This window comes from Balearica regulorum, chromosome 8, assembly GCF_011004875.1.
Source record: "Balearica regulorum gibbericeps isolate bBalReg1 chromosome 8, bBalReg1.pri, whole genome shotgun sequence".
In the NCBI taxonomy this organism is placed as follows: domain Eukaryota; kingdom Metazoa; phylum Chordata; class Aves; order Gruiformes; family Gruidae; genus Balearica; species Balearica regulorum.
Window position 1 is genome coordinate 28,332,226 of NC_046191.1, and position 17,194 is coordinate 28,349,419.

Genomic DNA, 17,194 nt, shown 5'->3' on the forward strand with positions numbered 1-17,194 from the left:
AAGCACCTGGCTTCCTTCAAATCCCTCCTCTGAATCCTACCGGTAACCTTGACTTGCACCTGTGCAATTCAGCCTTTGTGCTTCCCTGTTTCAGTTAGTTTTACACTGCACTGTAAATTCGTCCGTGAAACACGGTGCAGAGCAGATGCTTCAGAGCAAGCACTTGGCTTTCCTGCCCAGACTTGGGCAAAGCAGGAGTCGCATTCGGAGTTCAATCTTTTGGAAGCTGCGTGATTAAGCCCAATGCAGACAAACGCCTTTATTAAAATTAAAAAAAAAAAAGGCGTATCTTAATACAAGGAACCCCAACTACAATACAGACACGAAACCTCCATATACCTCTCTAAGTATTTTATGCTTTTTTACAGAAAATGGGGCTGGGGGACAACAACGACACGACAGGGGGGACAAACCAGCAAAACACTGGAACAAGAGGTCTTGGCCTTAGTACCGTGTAGTTGCTCCAAGTAACTCAACCAGCAACAGAAAACAAACCTGTGAACTCTGGTGTGCAGGGCTGTCTGATTTTACTGGAGCCAGATGGACACCTGAAATCTTTTGCATAGATTTCAGCCATCCCCTGAGGTTAAGGCTAGAAGGCTGGATGACTTGATCACAAGTAACCAAGCGTGACAGAATAACTCACATTCTTCTGAACAGTCTTTGCAGGGAGCTTTAGAAAACCAGGACTGCGTATTAGTATTTGCTACGACTGGCTAGATTCAATTGATAATACAGAGTCAAGACAATATACTAAGCATCACCTGGTAAGTCTATAGCTAGCATAAACTGGTGGTAGAAAACTAAATGGACCAAATACCTAGAATTTAAGGGGTAATTAATTCTCCTACAACCAGACATAACCAGGAAAAACACACTCTTCTGCTTTTACACCTCAATGCATGGGTTACGGCGAATGACAGTAGATGAAGTTGCTCCTTAGGACCGTCTATTTGTACAAGGAACTTACTCTGCAGAAAACAGGCTAAGTGTACAATGGTGTCCCTACACAGACACCCCATGTTGCAGTCCTGCCCTGGTAAGAAGAGTTTGCCTCAACCTGAAGGGTCCCAAAGTGCTACAACAAGTTAGATGACGCTCATCAACTGCTACTGAAACGCAGCCACCTCTTCCGTGAAGTGTACCACATTACTGCATTCTACCACAGAGTATTCACCACAGGCATTTCAAACCACCGAGAAATCAATCTCCAGAGTCACTAAGGAGCGAGGCTGGCTGGAACAGGAGGGTTCGTACTGCTGCTCAGAGCTGGGGAGGCAGATGTGAAATGATAGCTAACAGCCAGGTTTGTAGGCTTCATCACTCATTCAAAAAAAATCAGGCTCTTGAAACCTAGTTGTCAGGTTGCCTTTGACAGCAGCGGCAGCTTCACAACTGCTGACCACAAGACCACTTGAGAAAGGAAGCTCCCTACAAATTTTTTAGTTTAAAGTTCTTATTAAAAAACCCCCAGGGCTTAGAAAACATCTGTGTTCAGCTGTTAAAGGCCCAGCTACCAGCTTGAGTCCAGAGGCATTTTAATTAAGACACGATTTGCAGACACATTCCTGCCTTACAAGCTGTCAAGACTGAAGTGGTGTTAACAGCACCGCTGTTCAAATACTAACCTTCACGTCTCGTTCAGCCTTCATCGCAGCCTGGGCCTGATTGCCTCTGGCTCCAGATACCGATCCACAAAGACCTCTGGCCACACGTGGTAAATGAGGGTGGCTCACAGGGCCTGTGGTCATCTGAGACGGCATCTGACTATGCAGTACTATTGGCAGCCTCTGAACAGGCGCTGGGAAGGTGTTAGTATATGGGGCTCTTACCAATGGAGGGAGCAGGTTAGGCTGAGAGAGGATCTAAGTGGGGGAAAAACAACAAAAAGAGACATTTCGCAATTAGAAAATTGCCAACTAGATTGCACGTTGGCATTATCTTAAAGGGGAAAAAGTTGCTGCTCTGCTGTCAAACTGATGTCAAGAAAACAGGCTTTTATCTTAAGAGAGGCCATGCTTGAACTTCAAAAAAACCAGCCCTGTAGTGCTGCTGTGCCTGAAAGTAGTACTAACAACTCAAAACCAGCATGTAATAAGGGAGAAGACCCACGCAAGGCAGTGGAGGAGTCACTAGTGAAAGGCAGCCCTGGAAAGGCTAGAATAGTTTCTGCTAGTGGCAATCCAAAAAGCAAATCTCAAGTCCTGCAGTCAAACACTCCAAATGCTGAAAGACAGAAATATCCTACGTTTTTACAGAGGCTACATTTCCCTAGCAGCCTGTAACAGGGATGCACCACCCTTGTAAGCTGTGCTCCTTGGAATGCCAGAAGCAAATCAAACCCTTTGCCATCTGCCCTGCTTTGTATGGGTTGTATGACCTCCAGAGATCCTTTCCAACCCGAACTGCTCCATCGCTGCTTCAGAGCTGCATCTCAAACAACTGCAAACCTGCTTTGTCTTTAAACATTTAAAATATGCACTGGGACCCTTCTGAGACACAAAGCTTCTCCCTTTCCCCAACCAAATGATCTGGTTTTTTGCAGGAGGAGGTACATTACAGCTGCATGAGGAAGCCAGCAGAACAACTGTCTGTTCTACATCCTTCACAACTTGTATTAAATTCCTCAGTGTGCACAGAATTCTCAAAATTAAATATACCACAAAATCTACCCTACTAGTTAGCAAGATCAGAGAGCTGGGGTTTTTTTTTTGGCTTTGATCTTGAAATGAATTTTCACACGCCATTTCATCTTAAGGATTCCATTTTGTATCTCCCCATGATAAAGCCTGAGGAAACACAGCCGAGTTCAGAGTCACCAGGTCACACAGAAAAACAGATTTGTTTGTAGGAAGCCACCAGTTACCTACCTGTGGTGCAAATTGTGCAGGAAACGGCTGAGTCATTCTTACAGCAGCAGCTGCTGACTGAAACTGCTTCTGGTAGACAATGCTGTTCATTTTATTGGACTGATTGTTAGGACTTGTAGAGCTGGCCCTAAGAAAAGACCACCAGTTAGAATCACACTGCTCTCATCCAAAGCATGTTTCTACCTTTAGTTACAACTTCACTAGATATTCAGCATCGGAGGGGGCGTTGGAAATAATCTCTTAGAGAAGCTGGTATCAGATATTCATCTGGACCCACTGTCCATTTCAAATGCAAACAAACTCAGAAGTTAAGAACACAAAGAAAAACCACTATCAGAGATATTTAGGATATGGAAAGATTCCAGCATAAAGTCTGTATGAAAGTGACCTTTCCCCAAAGTAGTCGTAACCCAAATACTGATGTTCAAAGTGGGTTCCCCTTCCCACCCCTGCTATCTTTATGTTCAGTCCTACCCCTTTACACTGTTTGCTCTCTCGTGTCGAGTTCACAGCTTGTCACAACAGGCGTTAAGCACGTGCGACAGAAGCTGTAATGCGCAGCTGCTTCCACTCTGACCTGTTGTCAAAAATGTTTCAAAATGCATTTGAGCAGATTTCAAGAATTCACAGAAAACACCCTTCTCCTGTTCTATTTGGCTGAGAACATGACCCTCCATTAAAACTTTGAAGAGGTGTTGAATCACCATGAATTAAATGAAGCCTCAGAAGTTATCTGGGAGAAAAGCCCCAAACAGCCATTGGAGAAAGCGAAAAGCATCAACAGCCTTCTTTAGGAAATGGAGTTTGATTTGCAGAGAGTTCTTGTGCAGGATGTGCGGGTGATACACTTAACGTAAAACGAGTCGTGGGACACTAGTGGCAAGGAAGCCAGCTAAACTCAATACACACCAATATTTTGTAAGCTTAAAGAAGTCTTTGTTTAGTCTTCACTTTGAACTCTCAAGACCTTTTGTCGAGCTTCTCAGTACCTCTACACTTAAGAGCAAAAGCTTATGATAAGCCCTGCTTTGGTTGCTAGGAGAAGAGACATCTCATGTAGAATCTCTAAGATATATATAAACCCTCGAGTCAATTGTCCTAAATGCTGACAAGCTTGCAAATTCAAGTTTCTTTTTCCTCATCCCTTCACTTTTTTCTTAGGTGAAGTACTGGAGGCACAACTTCAGCATTGAGTTCAAACTCTCATTTCTGCTTCCCTCGAAAAGCCTGAACACTGTCAGTCTGCCACAGTGAAAGCCACCAAATAAAGTTACTATGCACGGGAGCACAGCTTTCAAGAACAAAACTACCTTGTAGCAAAGTTCCATTTTCAAGTTCCTTCAGCTCACTAAGCAACTTCACCCACACGCAGCTCAATACGTTTACCATGAAGTGCAACTGCATATGAGCAAGACTGTTAATTCTGTCAATTAACCAAGCAAACCTGCAAACAGCTTACCAATTTCACTTGTGAGAAGCTTACAGATCTTGCACCAATTCTTAGTTTTCTAATAGAATTGTTGCCACAACTGAGGTGTAAGCCTTTATGTGTTTTTACTTTGAGCACTGCAGATAAGAAGCTGTCTTAGAATTTTACCCCAAAGCACATCTTCCCTGTCACTTCTGTGCTTTCCTGGTCTAATCCCAGGTCATTTTACATGACTGGTTTGGTTTTGTTTAACAAAAAAAAAAAAATTTTTTTTAACATTTTATTTCAGAGCTATGTACCTCTGGTGAACTATAGCAGACCTGATGACTTACTGGAATGCTGCTTTTAAGCTAAGATTAGGCATTGTATTTTACATTAGTAGCCCTTCACCTCATACCTTTCAGAACTGGCTGATCATGCATGACTAGGTATATTTTCTAGCTCTGATTTCAAGGAATTTTGAGCTTAAGAAAGATTTACCGGAAGGGACTGGAGGTTGGAGTAGTACTTCTACCAGTAACCGGTGGGGTTCCAGGTTTAACATCAATGCCACCTCCAAAGGCCTTCAGGTCCATTTCCGATATCTGAAAAACACACCAATTGATACGTTAGTTCTTATTCAAAGAAAAATTCCATTTACTAAGTAACTGGTAGCTTACCTCACATTTTTCTCAATGAAAATAGGTCAGTTAAATGTAGGTGAAAAACAGACTGCAAAACAGCTTCTGATAATTAGGGCAATCCCAGCACCATAAGCACCTCTGTGTACAATTTTCCTGCACTATTTGGCACTTCCAGCAACGGTACTGGATTCCTAACTTGATCTTCCTGCATAATGAAAGGGGATTCATGACTCATTTCACGTATTTGGCCCTAAAATGGACCAAATTTCCTCCCCCATCTGAGGTACCATATGAAAATATTTAGACACAATCCTAAAAATGCTGAAAAGTGCCGTAAAATAACCCAATTCTATAAAATACCAAAAAGCACAGCAAAAATGGAGCTGTCATTTATGCAAAAAATCTGTGGACTCTAAATGACTCTTGCAGCTACACTCAACAGAATAAATTAGTCTCTGGGACAGTATCTTTCCACACACAGCCATGAAGCATAATGGCAACAATAAATCAGTTAAAAGTGAGAAACTGTTTTAAGCTTTCCTTAGCAGGAACATGATGGAACCCTTAAAATGGGGCGGGGGAATCGCCTAAGGCCACCGTCCCACTGTAGCTCTTCCTCATTTCTTGCTGAAACGAGTGATCACTTTCCAATGACGACTGTAGCAAGAAACACACTGCTGCTTGGAAGATGGGCTTATAAAATTTATAAAGGTGAAAAGCTTTGGCCAGATCCTATGAAGCTAGAAAACTGCATGGTGCAAAAGTCACTCTATACTCTGGTGGGTGACAGGATGAAAACTTCATCTAGGTGATGTGGAATTCTGGCTGCCATACTGTCCAAGACATGGAATTAACAACTGAGTGAGATTTTTCTTATCACAGCTGTAAACCATTGGGACAGTAGGGTCATTTTATACTCAAAAGCACCCTATGCCCCAAGCTGTAAGGATTTCAGGTGCAGCTCCAGAGCTAGATTACTCCCTGCTCTGGGGAAAGACCTTGCTATATCTGACAAAGCTTAGCTGTGTTCGTGTTCAGTGTTATCACCCACTGCTCACCTGAAAGTATGCTGCAACTGCGTTGTGCTGCACACTATCCGAAAATCCCAGGTGCCTGTAAAGCTGTGATTCCATCTAAGACAAAAGACCTTGTGATTGGAAGCCAGCTCCACACATCCCTTCGTTAGCAATTACCACAGCAGCTCCAGATAAAGGAGAGGACAGAATTCCCTCCTAGGTATTCAATTTTCTTGCACTATTTCAGTGTTATCTCCTTACTGGAGCTGTCAGTCAAGGATAGTTTTCTTCTGCTGCAAGACCAGCTTTTTTCTTTTTTTTTTCCCCACCCCCCTCACATCAAAGGTCCTGCCTTGCATACAATGCTACTTTCTCCATATGCACCTTGCTGGCTATTCAGAAAAGCAGACCCCCAGCAACATTAGTGGAGTTTAATTCTGGTTTAAGGTCACAGCCAATACGGAGTCCATTGAAGCCCCTAAAACTCCAATTTGTTGCACCGGAAAGACTTCATCCCATACAACTTGCTCCAGTATGAGACCAGAAACAAAGCAACACGCACATGCATGACCAGAATCAGAAGCCAGCCCTGACAGCGTAATGATGTTTGCCTGCTGCTCTAACAACGGCTCTGTACTATTTTCTACATGGCTTCTACACGAAATATCCTACTAGTCCATGAAGCCATTATCAAGCTAAGTATTCCCACAATGGAAATGGACTAGTAGCAAGTTAACTACAAAACAAACTCCGCTAAACCTCACAAAATGCACAGATCCAGTCACTAAGGAACTAACCTTGACTGGCTTTTCTATCTTCCCTTCCCTACCTTTCAAAGTCAAGGCAAATTTTTAGACGCAAGAGTCAACGTGGGTTGCTGTGCTGGTTCTGTAAAACAGCATATAGTTGTGCTTTGTATTAATTTTTGCAGATTTACCAATATTGTTACCTTTCCAGTTGCAGCAATCATGCTGTGTTGAGTTCCTGCTGGGATTAATCCTCTGAAAGGCTGGGTTACTTGTGCAGGTCTGCTTAGATTTTGAGCCTGCGCTTGTGGTGGTGTGTGCTGTAGTGGTGGTTGTAAAGATTGGGGTAGGGCAATAAGTGGCTGTGCTGTGGATCCAAAGTTGGGCAAAGAAATCTGTGATCCTGGCAAAGGTACTGTCACCTGGAAAAAAATACAAAATCACCAGTAACATATACACAAGGGCCATTCTCGAACTTTCTTTACTAGTTCTATGATTTCAGCTATATTCAAAGTAAATAGCTTAATGAGTTCATACATTTTCCCAGAGAGTTGCAAGCAAATAACTGAATTTATTGTTAGTCTATGTTTATAATCAGTTCTAATAGCTTTTCGGAAACAAAGCTGCATGCTAGCTACTAACTCCAATATCATTCAGAAGGATTTCATTGTATGAAAAAATAAATTTAGTTCAAATTAGAAAATAAAACTAGAATGTAACAGCCAGCTTAGTGTTGTTTTGCTGTTTTTTCTTTTTAATTATTTTTTTAAAGCTTCAAATAATTTTAGTCATCATAAGGACTAGATGAATGCTAGATTTTACTTTCTGGGAGTCACAACAGCCAGCGTTTCTAAGGTTAAAAAAAAAACCCAACCAACCATGGCCTGTCCCTCATTTGGATTAACAGGGAGCGCTGTGGGCTGAAAACACCGCAGAATGGTAGTGATAAATGTGAAAATACCACAGCAGTGACCTGACTGGCAGGAGCTGCTGCATTTCCTAGTCTCATTATCAATCCACAACCTGCAAAATTATATTCTGAATGTGACTAGAAGAATCATATATTCTCCAGATGTGAAAGACTTACTAAGGTTCTGCTCTGAAGGATGACATAGATTAAAAGTATAGAGGCAGACAAGCTTGAACACATTAAAAACACTAACCCTTCTAAAAGGTCCTTAAAATTTTATGCTACATTTCAACAGATGAGATCCAATTTTTTAAGACTCTTCTAGGTATCAGCTTTTCTTTTTTAAAGCCACTTAAAAAATTAACCAAAGATGAAACCCACTAGACAGCATCCTGTAAATATGATGGAATGCTGCACATAGCAAATTAACAGATCTTTCACAAAAGAATTAAAAAAAGTTCCTTTACAAACCCCCTGACAAGGGTTACTGGTTACTGACTTGGTTGTCCTGTTTGTCTGTATGATCATCTACCTGTCGACTTCTCATTTGTTTTCTACATATTTGATATTGTTGACATATGTAGCAGCTCTGAGGTTTCATCTCAAAAGAGACTTGGTGTTAGCAATTAGGCTGCACTAAGCACCCAGAGTTTGCCTTTCTCTCCACCATCACTCACACCTGACCCATAAAGACAGCACGTGCCTCCATCTATTACCAACACCACCGTGCCAACTAAACCTTTGCCTGTCACTGGAACATGAACTTTTTAAGTGAAGGATGCCAGAGACAAATGATCAAAATGAACTTGTAGGCCATCCAATTTATCAGCAATTCAGTTTTTCAGTGATGCTGCAGTAGCTCTCCTCTGTTATTAATTTTCAATTTAGAAGAACTAAAGATTGTCTCAGCCCCCACCCCACAAAACCCATCAACAAGAACATGCCTTTAAGAAGAATACAATGTAGGAAATTTACCATGCCATAGTTTACCTGCTGGAGAGCACTGGGAGACTGTGCAGTGTTGTAGAAATTGCTCTGGCCAGGCTGTTGAACTTGCCCAGAGTACAGATTTGAAGCCTGGGTGAGGGTAGCTCTGGCCTAGGAAAAGTAAAAGACATCATTACATGAAGAATACTTAGGAGAGCAGTTCAGAGACGGCATGGCACATTATTCCGTATTTCAACCAGTACAGCAGAAATCACAGCATAGGAAGCTGACATCCTGAAGATTTCAGCTTGTGATAAAGCTCTCATTTGCAAGTGGTAGAATAGCCCTTTATCACCTACCACAACAGAAATTAAACCTGAAGCTCCCATTAGCAATAGAAGCGCAAGGAGCCCTGTAGTTTGGGGAACAATCCTCAGTTCAGAGATTATGCTAATGTACCTTTATGAAATGAAAAGAACATTCTCTTCCAAGCATCTTAAGTTTCCTGCCAACCTTGACCACCAAGTAATTATCACAGAGGTGGGCTTTTTCCAAGCTAACCAATACTTGGTTTGTATCAAACCATTGCAGAAGTTTTGTGTTTTAGAGCACCTCCTACCTGGAGAATGTGTGTATCAATAAGCTGAGAGCCTCCCAGTCCTGAAGCTTGACTAAGTTGATGTTCATATAAGATAGGAATAGGTTGTGTATTAGAAGTCTGTTGAAACGCCAGGCTTGACTGTGCCTTAGCAAGCTCCTGGTGTTGCACTGCTGGGAAGTTGTGCAAGGCTGTACCAGACAGAACTACTGGTGATGGCTGAGACAAACCGCTTTGCATAAAAGCTTGCTGGGATCTGCAAGAGATTTAAGCATTTTATTTAAAAATGTAGACAGAGCTCAAAGAGCCACCAGAAATTAAGAACACACGTTATATTCTTTAAACTGATTTAGAATGAACACTTAGCTCTACTGAACAGATTTTCACCTGAGAAAGGTAGATTTTATTTACTCTGCACACAACAAAACAGATGCTATTAAAGGCCACAGGAAAAGCCGACTAGGCCTTTTATTTAAATCTTAAAGTACGCTTAGCTATTTAGATGTGCATGCTAAAATAGTTTTTGTATAACTTAACTGTAACATACAGAAGCTACCAGTTCTTAGTTCCTGTGCTATAAGGTCAGACTGTGGAGAAGCACCACATCTGAGTAGTTCTACTCAGTCATAAACTGCTTTGCTCTCTTGACTTCACAGATCTCCACAGTCCAACTTTTAATACTTACAGGTTAAATCACCGGATGCTGACAACTGTAGTTTCCAAATGAATGCTTTGGCTTCAAAATAGTAACACAGCCAGACACTACAGCCTTTAATTTTAACTAGATGTTCAATTCCCTTGTCACTGGCATGAGGAAGTTGCAGTTTGTTTAAAAAAACAAAGACCAAACTCAGTACAGCAAAGCACCACAGACAGGTTGTTTTAGTCCATCAGAAGTACTTATCCAAACATTTCCATTACGAGCCTGCTGAATAGCCACCTTCAGACTGAAGAATCAGAGTTTTTAAATAAATGTCCCTCTCAAAGCTCTTCAGCTTAGAGTGTTTTTGATATAAAAATACTTTATCACTTGGTGTATATGCGTGAGCACAGCACTAGCCCTGTTAATCTGTTAGCGTAGCAGCCATGTGCTTGCCTGACAGAACACTCAGGTTAACTTTTTTCTGTACTGTTCTTTAATTGCAAAACATTCGTACAGTTGCACTCTGAGTACTGGAGAAACTGTTCCAGAATGTATGCAGAGGACCATCTTCAATGTAGCCGAAACCATTTTCACAAGCTTTTTTTGTTGTTGTTGTTGTTTTAAACCAGTAACCCGTACATCTCACAGCTTATCCTCCTCTACACCTTTAAAGATGTCAGAAAAGTATTCATACTCTTATCAACAGCATAACCCAAAACTCTATTAATACTGAGGTTTGTGTGTGATCATATCAGCCAGAAGCACTTTTTTAATCTGGACCACATGCCAGACTGATTGTGTTTCTGCAACTAGTCAACTGTTTGCAACAATTTTTGTCAGCTGTGGCAGGACAAGCAATATTTGGTCCAATGAAGTCAGCCAAGCACAAAGTCAGGATACACACGTAGTCAATCAAGCCTTTGGTGGCTTCAGCCTTCTACGCTGCAACAAGTAGGTTTTTCTACAGCACATGCAAAACCCTCTACATTTCCAAAGAAACTTTCTCAAAGTGAAACTAACAAAATTTGTCAGAATTATACCACTGTGAATCAGTTTTGATAGGAACTGCAAGGAAGCTTTGGAAAGGCTTACAGTGGAACTTTGTCTAGCTATCAGGTCTTTCTATTATCTTTTGTAGCAAATAGAAAAGATTTATTTTAAAACATACCCTATGCATCTGAAATTACATTTCTACCACCTATGGGGTTCAAACTAGAATTTCAAAGTGGTTTCAAGACTCCAATGTTGGTTTGATTAGAACATAACAAACACAAGTTACTGAATGAAAGGGACAGACTCCTCTTTTTCTGTTTTCTTAGTATGAGACACTGACGTTTTCAGCTTTTTAGCCTGGTTTCCTAAAGTTACAAATATCATGCATAATTTTTGAACCCACGATTTCACAACTGCATCTGCCCATGCAGACTAGCCAGAAAATCCTCATATAGAGTTTTCAGCCAGACAGATGAAAGATTTTTGGGGAAGACAGGAAGATGAGGCAGCTATTGAGCACAGAACACAAGTCTGCAGGGAAGCAAGTTCTATAAATTCTGCCACTCAAAAAGCAAAGAAATTTGCATACGTGACCTACCTATAAGGTTGTAAAGAGGAGTTGAACAACTCTTGGGCTTGTGAAACAGCTGGTGCTGCTCCTAAACTCAACTGAGCTTGATGCTGTCCTTGCAGAGGTGCATAGATGGGGATGGGGATCTGCTGAACTGAAGCAGGCTGCATAAAAAAGAAACCATTAACTATCCAAGGACAGAACTCCCATAGAGGAGCCATAGTTAAACGTGTGCCAGAATTTGTGACATTATAAGAACTAAACAAAGAATGTCAAATCCCAAGGCTGCATGCAAAGCTGGTATTGCTCCCATTCAAAAAGTTACTTTCTAGTTGAATTTTACACTTTCCCTTGCAAATAACCAGCAGAAACACAATGAACCATTCAGATTTGTGTACAAAACAACCACATAAGATTGCATACAGTTTTGTACTACAAAAGTTGAATAAGCTTGCACTAACATGGCCACACAAACACCTTCCATGAATATGTACTTTTATGTAAAGTACGTTTGTGAGTGAAAGCTGATTCTCTCAACTTTCATGACAAATGCTTTCATTCTCAGGAACGGGAGAGATCAAACACTGCCTACATAGACCAGAATGAAATAGCAAGGGCAGGTATGACCTCATTTTTGCAGTCTTTAATCCCATCCTCCGCTGCTCCCATTAGCTCATTAGTAGAGCTTTAAAGGCAATATGGATAGAGAGGAAGGAAAAAGAAAAAAGAAGTCCCCAAATACCTGAGAAAGCCCTGGTTGAAAGCCTTGCTGTTGGGCCAGAGAAGGTGGTGCCAAACGTGCGTGTTGGGTGTTGAATAGATGACTTGTATCCATATAAAATGCTGGGATTTGAGCTGCAGTACCTCAGGAAGAGCAATACAATTAGTACCCGATTTCAAACATTTCCCTGCTAGATAGGTTTTCATGAAGAGAGAGAGATGCAGCCACTGTCAATACTTCTCAGTGTGACAGCTACCAGAGAGACTGGGAGAAGAAACAGAACCGAAAAGCTGGGTGCCTAACTAGCTTTGGTACTTTTTTCCAAATTCACCCCCAGAATCCATCAGTCTTGCATATGCATCTTTAATCCCATGCAATTCTTGGGGGACGAGCAACAGATTCTGGCCATAGCAGGTGTCTGGGTGAAAGGAGGGGCAGAACATTTTATACTGGCATGTAATTTAGGTTAACTAATGTAGATTTTTCTTTAAAGAAAAATGCCATGATTCTAAACTATTGTAGCACTTCCAAGAAAGAAGTCAGGACTAAGCAATTTTGTCTTAAATAATGATTTAACATTCTGCAACAGAAAAATGGTACATCAAGAGATTCAGACTTACTTTCCTCAAAAAGCTAGCAACAGCATTATCTTTATTACTTACTGATAGAAACTTGCATATTTAGAGTAAGACACAATTAGTGAATATTTGCTTACAGAACGCTCTCCATCATTCTGCCTTTCCTGAAGATAAACCCAGAACTGAACTCAGTTCTCCAGCTTCAGAACTCCAGAAAAGCAGACAAGTGGCTTCCCAGCCACAAACACTATTACCTGCTGCAGACTGAGACACATAGACCTGGGGACTTTGCTGTTGCTGGGCAATGAGGGATGGCATGCAGCTCAGCTGGGAAAAGTGACTGGCAGAAGCTAGGCTGCTTGTCTGTAACTGCTGTGGTTTCACTTTACATATATTGGGAGGGTCTGAGGTGCTTGCAGTCTTCGTACTCAGTGAAGAGGTTGTGTATGTTCCAGCTCCTAGGAGAGAAGCAAGTCAATCATCATAAACCAGCTAAAGACATTTCAAAGCCTCGTCTTTCAGTGGTCAAAGTTTTGGGACATGCAAGCAGAGCCACAACCAGTTAAGAACACTGAAACCTAATGCAGCTGTTTTCATCAACGCAAGATGGACAGGGAGGTCAATTGTGTTAAGTTCACTTTAGGAAGTGCCGCAACCATAATACATCTCCCTTCTCAAGTACAGGAGCATAGAAAAATGCTGAAGTAGACATCTTGATTAGTTATGCAACAAAACATTGCTATGTACAGTGCTTGTGCCTCTCACGGTTGAGAGCCAGGCTCCAAAGAAAGGTCTTTTTCAAGCACTTCAGCTGAGATTTGCGCATACATGCTAATACTCCAAGGTGTGAAGATTTGATCAGACATAACAAATTTTGTTTGCCGCAAAGAACCAAGGTGGAAACCAGCACTGCTTCTGAAGAGCAGTTGGACATTTGCTCTGCCTAGCACGAGGGGGTCTTGGTATGAGCTGTCAAAGCTTTGACTCCAAAAGCAAGAGCACAAAAGCAAGACTGCAACTAGCTGGGTATCAGAACTACCATCTGCTCCAAAATCTACTTGCTTGCCTTCATTCAGCTCAACAAAATGAAACCAATAAGACAGTGAAGAGGAAAAGTTTACCTCCTACTTTCAAGTCCATATAAGTAGCATAGGCAGAGAGATATCATCTTAATATTCCTTTCAGCTAACTGAAGAGAGACAGGTGAAGTATCTTCTTGTTAATTCAAAGGTATTTGGGAAGCTGCTGTTCAGATCCCACATTTCATACTAGCATAAAACTTCTGTTAGCTTTGCATTAAACATAATTCCAAATGGAATCTGATCTCTCAAAAAACTTAACCAAGGAACAATACAACAGGCTACTACAATCTTAACTTCTGGTACCTGATAGCGAAGTTGTCGGCGTAACTGAGGCCACAGGAATAGGAGGCATTGATGCACTAGAGAAAGAGCTGTAAGTACCACTGCTTGGCCCAGTGTTACTGCTGCTGCTGCCGCCGCCACCACCAGCAATGGGAGATGCCGCTGAGGTCACTGGCGAACTCTTCTCCCCCATGTTTGGGGAATTCTCCCAAGCTTTGCGCGCAGACTCCATCTATTTAAAAGAAAACAAAATTTCCTCATCTATTAGGAAGTTTCAACTAGTCAAACAGTCTTCCTCTTTTAACAGTTCTTTTTTAGTTCAAAAAGCAATTCAGGCTTCATGCGAGCCTCCTTTTTTAAAAGTCACCATCATCGTGCAACTCTGTTCATGCAAAAAGCATACAGCCTTCAGTTGGAGCTTCTTATCTGTTCCAACTGCACACGTGCACAGTTCATCATCTTAACATCCAATGCTCAAAAGAGAATTCACTCACGCTAATTTGGCTTGGTTTTGTTTGACACGAAGAGCAAAAGACATGGTGAGCAAAAGTAAGGTAAAAACAGCTCTAAATATTTCCATGAAGTCCTTTACTTACAAGTCATTTGGGCCATTTGAATGAAACAGCCCCTTGCTTTCTTGGTAAATCATCCACTCTGAGTGACCACCAAAAACATCTAATGCACGCTTCAGTAAACATGACAGTAGTCAAGTTTAGATTTCCAAAGCAAGTGCTGTTCAAGAAGCAATCATGAGCTGACACAGCTTGTACACACTGCTTTACATTAATGCTAAAAATGCTTCATGCTCCTCTACTTCTATAATAAGTTTAAGTCTTGCACAGCAAGGAAGATGAAACTAATTTAAATATTTTATATGCAATTGTCTTCCACCAAAAGTGGAAAGAACTATTGTTTTACTGCACCCAATAACAATCCAATTATTGCTACATTAGACACGCAATGCCAAATCTTTGAACTGAGACACTTTTGAGGGACTATTAAAAAGGAAATATTAATGCTCAGACAACACCCACTAATTCAAAGGCTCAAACACAGCCCATGGACTTCTCTACAGACTTCAGCTGTAAGCTTCTCAAGGCCAGGTGCTGTCTTTAATGATATATATGAAGGGGCAAATACATATTCACCAACAAATCTGACCTCCTTGCCTGGATCAATAGAGCCCCCTAACTGGGACTTGCAGTCTCTGGAAGTCGTACTTTCAGCCTACCCTGTTTTACATGAGTTAGGCAGAGTCTGGACAGACCAAACATGACTTAGGTTATTTGTCTAGATGCTTCAGAAGTGATAAAAAAAAGCAGAGCCATATCCAAAGAAGTGGGTAACCAGTGATCAATACACACCCACGTGAAAAGCGGGTTCTGTATTCCTCAAGAGAGTAAAGGAAGAGGAGCGAAACTTTGTTACACATTAAATCATTTGGAGGTAAGTCACCTATTTTCCTTTTTGAGATCATGTTCCCCAGCAATCATACTCAGTTTCCCCTCCACAACATTTTCCTCCAAACTGGGCCTGATTCTTGCAGACACAGCAAACTTCAAAAATTATTATTAATCTGCTGGAAAAGATTTCACCTAATGTGGAGGACAAGTGACTAGAGACTCCTTTCTGAACACCACAGGCCTCATAAGACAAGGTAACAGTCTTGTACTGCATTGGTATTAAAAGAAAGTGAAGAAATGCCTGCAAATGTCTGAAGAACAGAGAAGGTGTAGAGGCTTCATTCAATGAGTTTCATGATGTCCTGGAGAAACTGCTGACAACAAAAGCTAGAGTCTGCATACTGCATTTTATTTTCCAAACCCAACCACTGCCAAGATCCCAGATCATCCCACATCCCTACCAATTCGCAATAAAGGGCGCATAACAGAGTCCTGAGTTTTCTAACAGCTTTGTTTTTAGAGAGCTCCTTAACGGTCTAACTCAAGCCAGAAAAAAAGATGCAAAACAGATTAGTACTCTAGAAGTGCCTATGCAGCACCATCTGCAGACCAGATATGAAGGAGTTAAGAGGCTCTAAATTAAGTTAGGCTCAGTAAAGTACTTTAATTTTACTGCTTGCTTACTTACGGGAAAAGGAGAGCACAGGTTGGAGATGACAGTTGCTTGAGCTTTCTTTTCACCATTGACTGACTGAGACCTTCACATTGCAATAATGGTCCAGTATGTAGCACCGAAAAACTTAACTGGAGACAAATACCAATGTGCATATCCTTAAGTATGCCAAAGTTTAAGTGATCAGAAAAAGAAAGTCAAAATGTGTCAGACTCTGGATGAGATGCCTACACAAGAATTTTAGATGGAACCTCAGAACATGGAAGAGAGTCAGGCAGCTCAGTTTAAGATTGCTTTGGACTTTCTTTTGCCTAGCTCCTTACCTACCAGTAGCCTTATCAGCTAAGTCCTTAAGAGAACGTCTGCCTTAATAACGGTGTCTTTAGCAAAGTTACTCCAAGGAAACAAGAGATCTCAAGAAGCCTTCCCATATGAGCACCTTATACCTACGCCCTGGCAGAATGATGCCAAGTAGCAGGACCAATTGTGGCTGAGCTCCCCTGCCAAGTTTCCTCACAGCTTTCTGTGATAGGGGACGGAGGAAAGAGGAGATGTAAGGGTTTTTCCTTTACAGAGGCAGAGCCTGGAGATTTTGTTCTTTTAAGGGAAGAAGGAAATGCTTTCCTCTCTGCTGCTCCAAAAGGACCTTTTAAAAGAAGCAACGATTATATTGAAGAGGATGAAAAAGAGCAGCTCTGCTCTGTCTGGACCAGAAGCCTGTTGTGAAAGTGATAGTATCAGTGCGTGCTTCAAAACAAGCTTGTTGCCTCCATCATTTGCAAAAAGGACATAGAGCTCCAGTGGCTAGAATAGAGAAATTAGGGACAAAGCTGCTTCCAAATGCCTTTCCATTCAGATTTTGGCCAGGGTATTCTTCAAGCTAAACATGGATCTTTGACATACTTTGTTAGCACACATCCAAGATCTGTCATCCACTGAGAAAACAATCAAATCACCAACACCAGAACAGCAGAAAAAGAAACTGCAGATGAAGGACACAAACACTGCACTTTGCTCTATAACTGAGCAGTGTCACATTCTTTGCAGCGTCATGCTGTAGTAACATTCCTACCTGCATTACATGTGAATCAGATATCCAGCTGCTAAACAGTTAGAGACTGCTATTTTA

At 41.4% G+C, this 17,194-nt stretch overlaps 1 protein-coding gene across 18 annotated transcripts in view; it reads right to left on the reverse strand.

The window, feature by feature from the left end:
• The window catches only part of PRRC2C (proline rich coiled-coil 2C), a 77,210-nt gene that overhangs the window by 2,522 nt on the left and 57,494 nt on the right, over positions 1–17,194 (reverse strand). For 6 of the 18 annotated variants that reach the window (XM_075760276.1, XM_075760292.1, XM_075760285.1 and 3 more), the window contains 11 exons: positions 14,011–14,221; positions 12,880–13,083; positions 12,069–12,190; positions 11,354–11,490; positions 9,141–9,375; positions 8,570–8,692; positions 6,888–7,106; positions 5,981–6,055; positions 4,780–4,883; positions 2,871–2,997; positions 1,629–1,865 (listed from right to left, as the gene is read on the reverse strand). In XM_075760276.1, coding sequence (XP_075616391.1) covers positions 1,629–1,865; positions 2,871–2,997; positions 4,780–4,883; positions 5,981–6,055; positions 6,888–7,106; positions 8,570–8,692; positions 9,141–9,375; positions 11,354–11,490; positions 12,069–12,190; positions 12,880–13,083; positions 14,011–14,221 — 1,794 coding nt within the window. The remainder of the gene's footprint in view (positions 1–1,628; positions 1,866–2,870; positions 2,998–4,779; positions 4,884–5,980; positions 6,056–6,887; positions 7,107–8,569; positions 8,693–9,140; positions 9,376–11,353; positions 11,491–12,068; positions 12,191–12,879; positions 13,084–14,010; positions 14,222–17,194) is intronic. The other 12 variants (XM_075760286.1, XM_075760284.1, XM_075760277.1 and 9 more) reach the window with 9 other exon arrangements.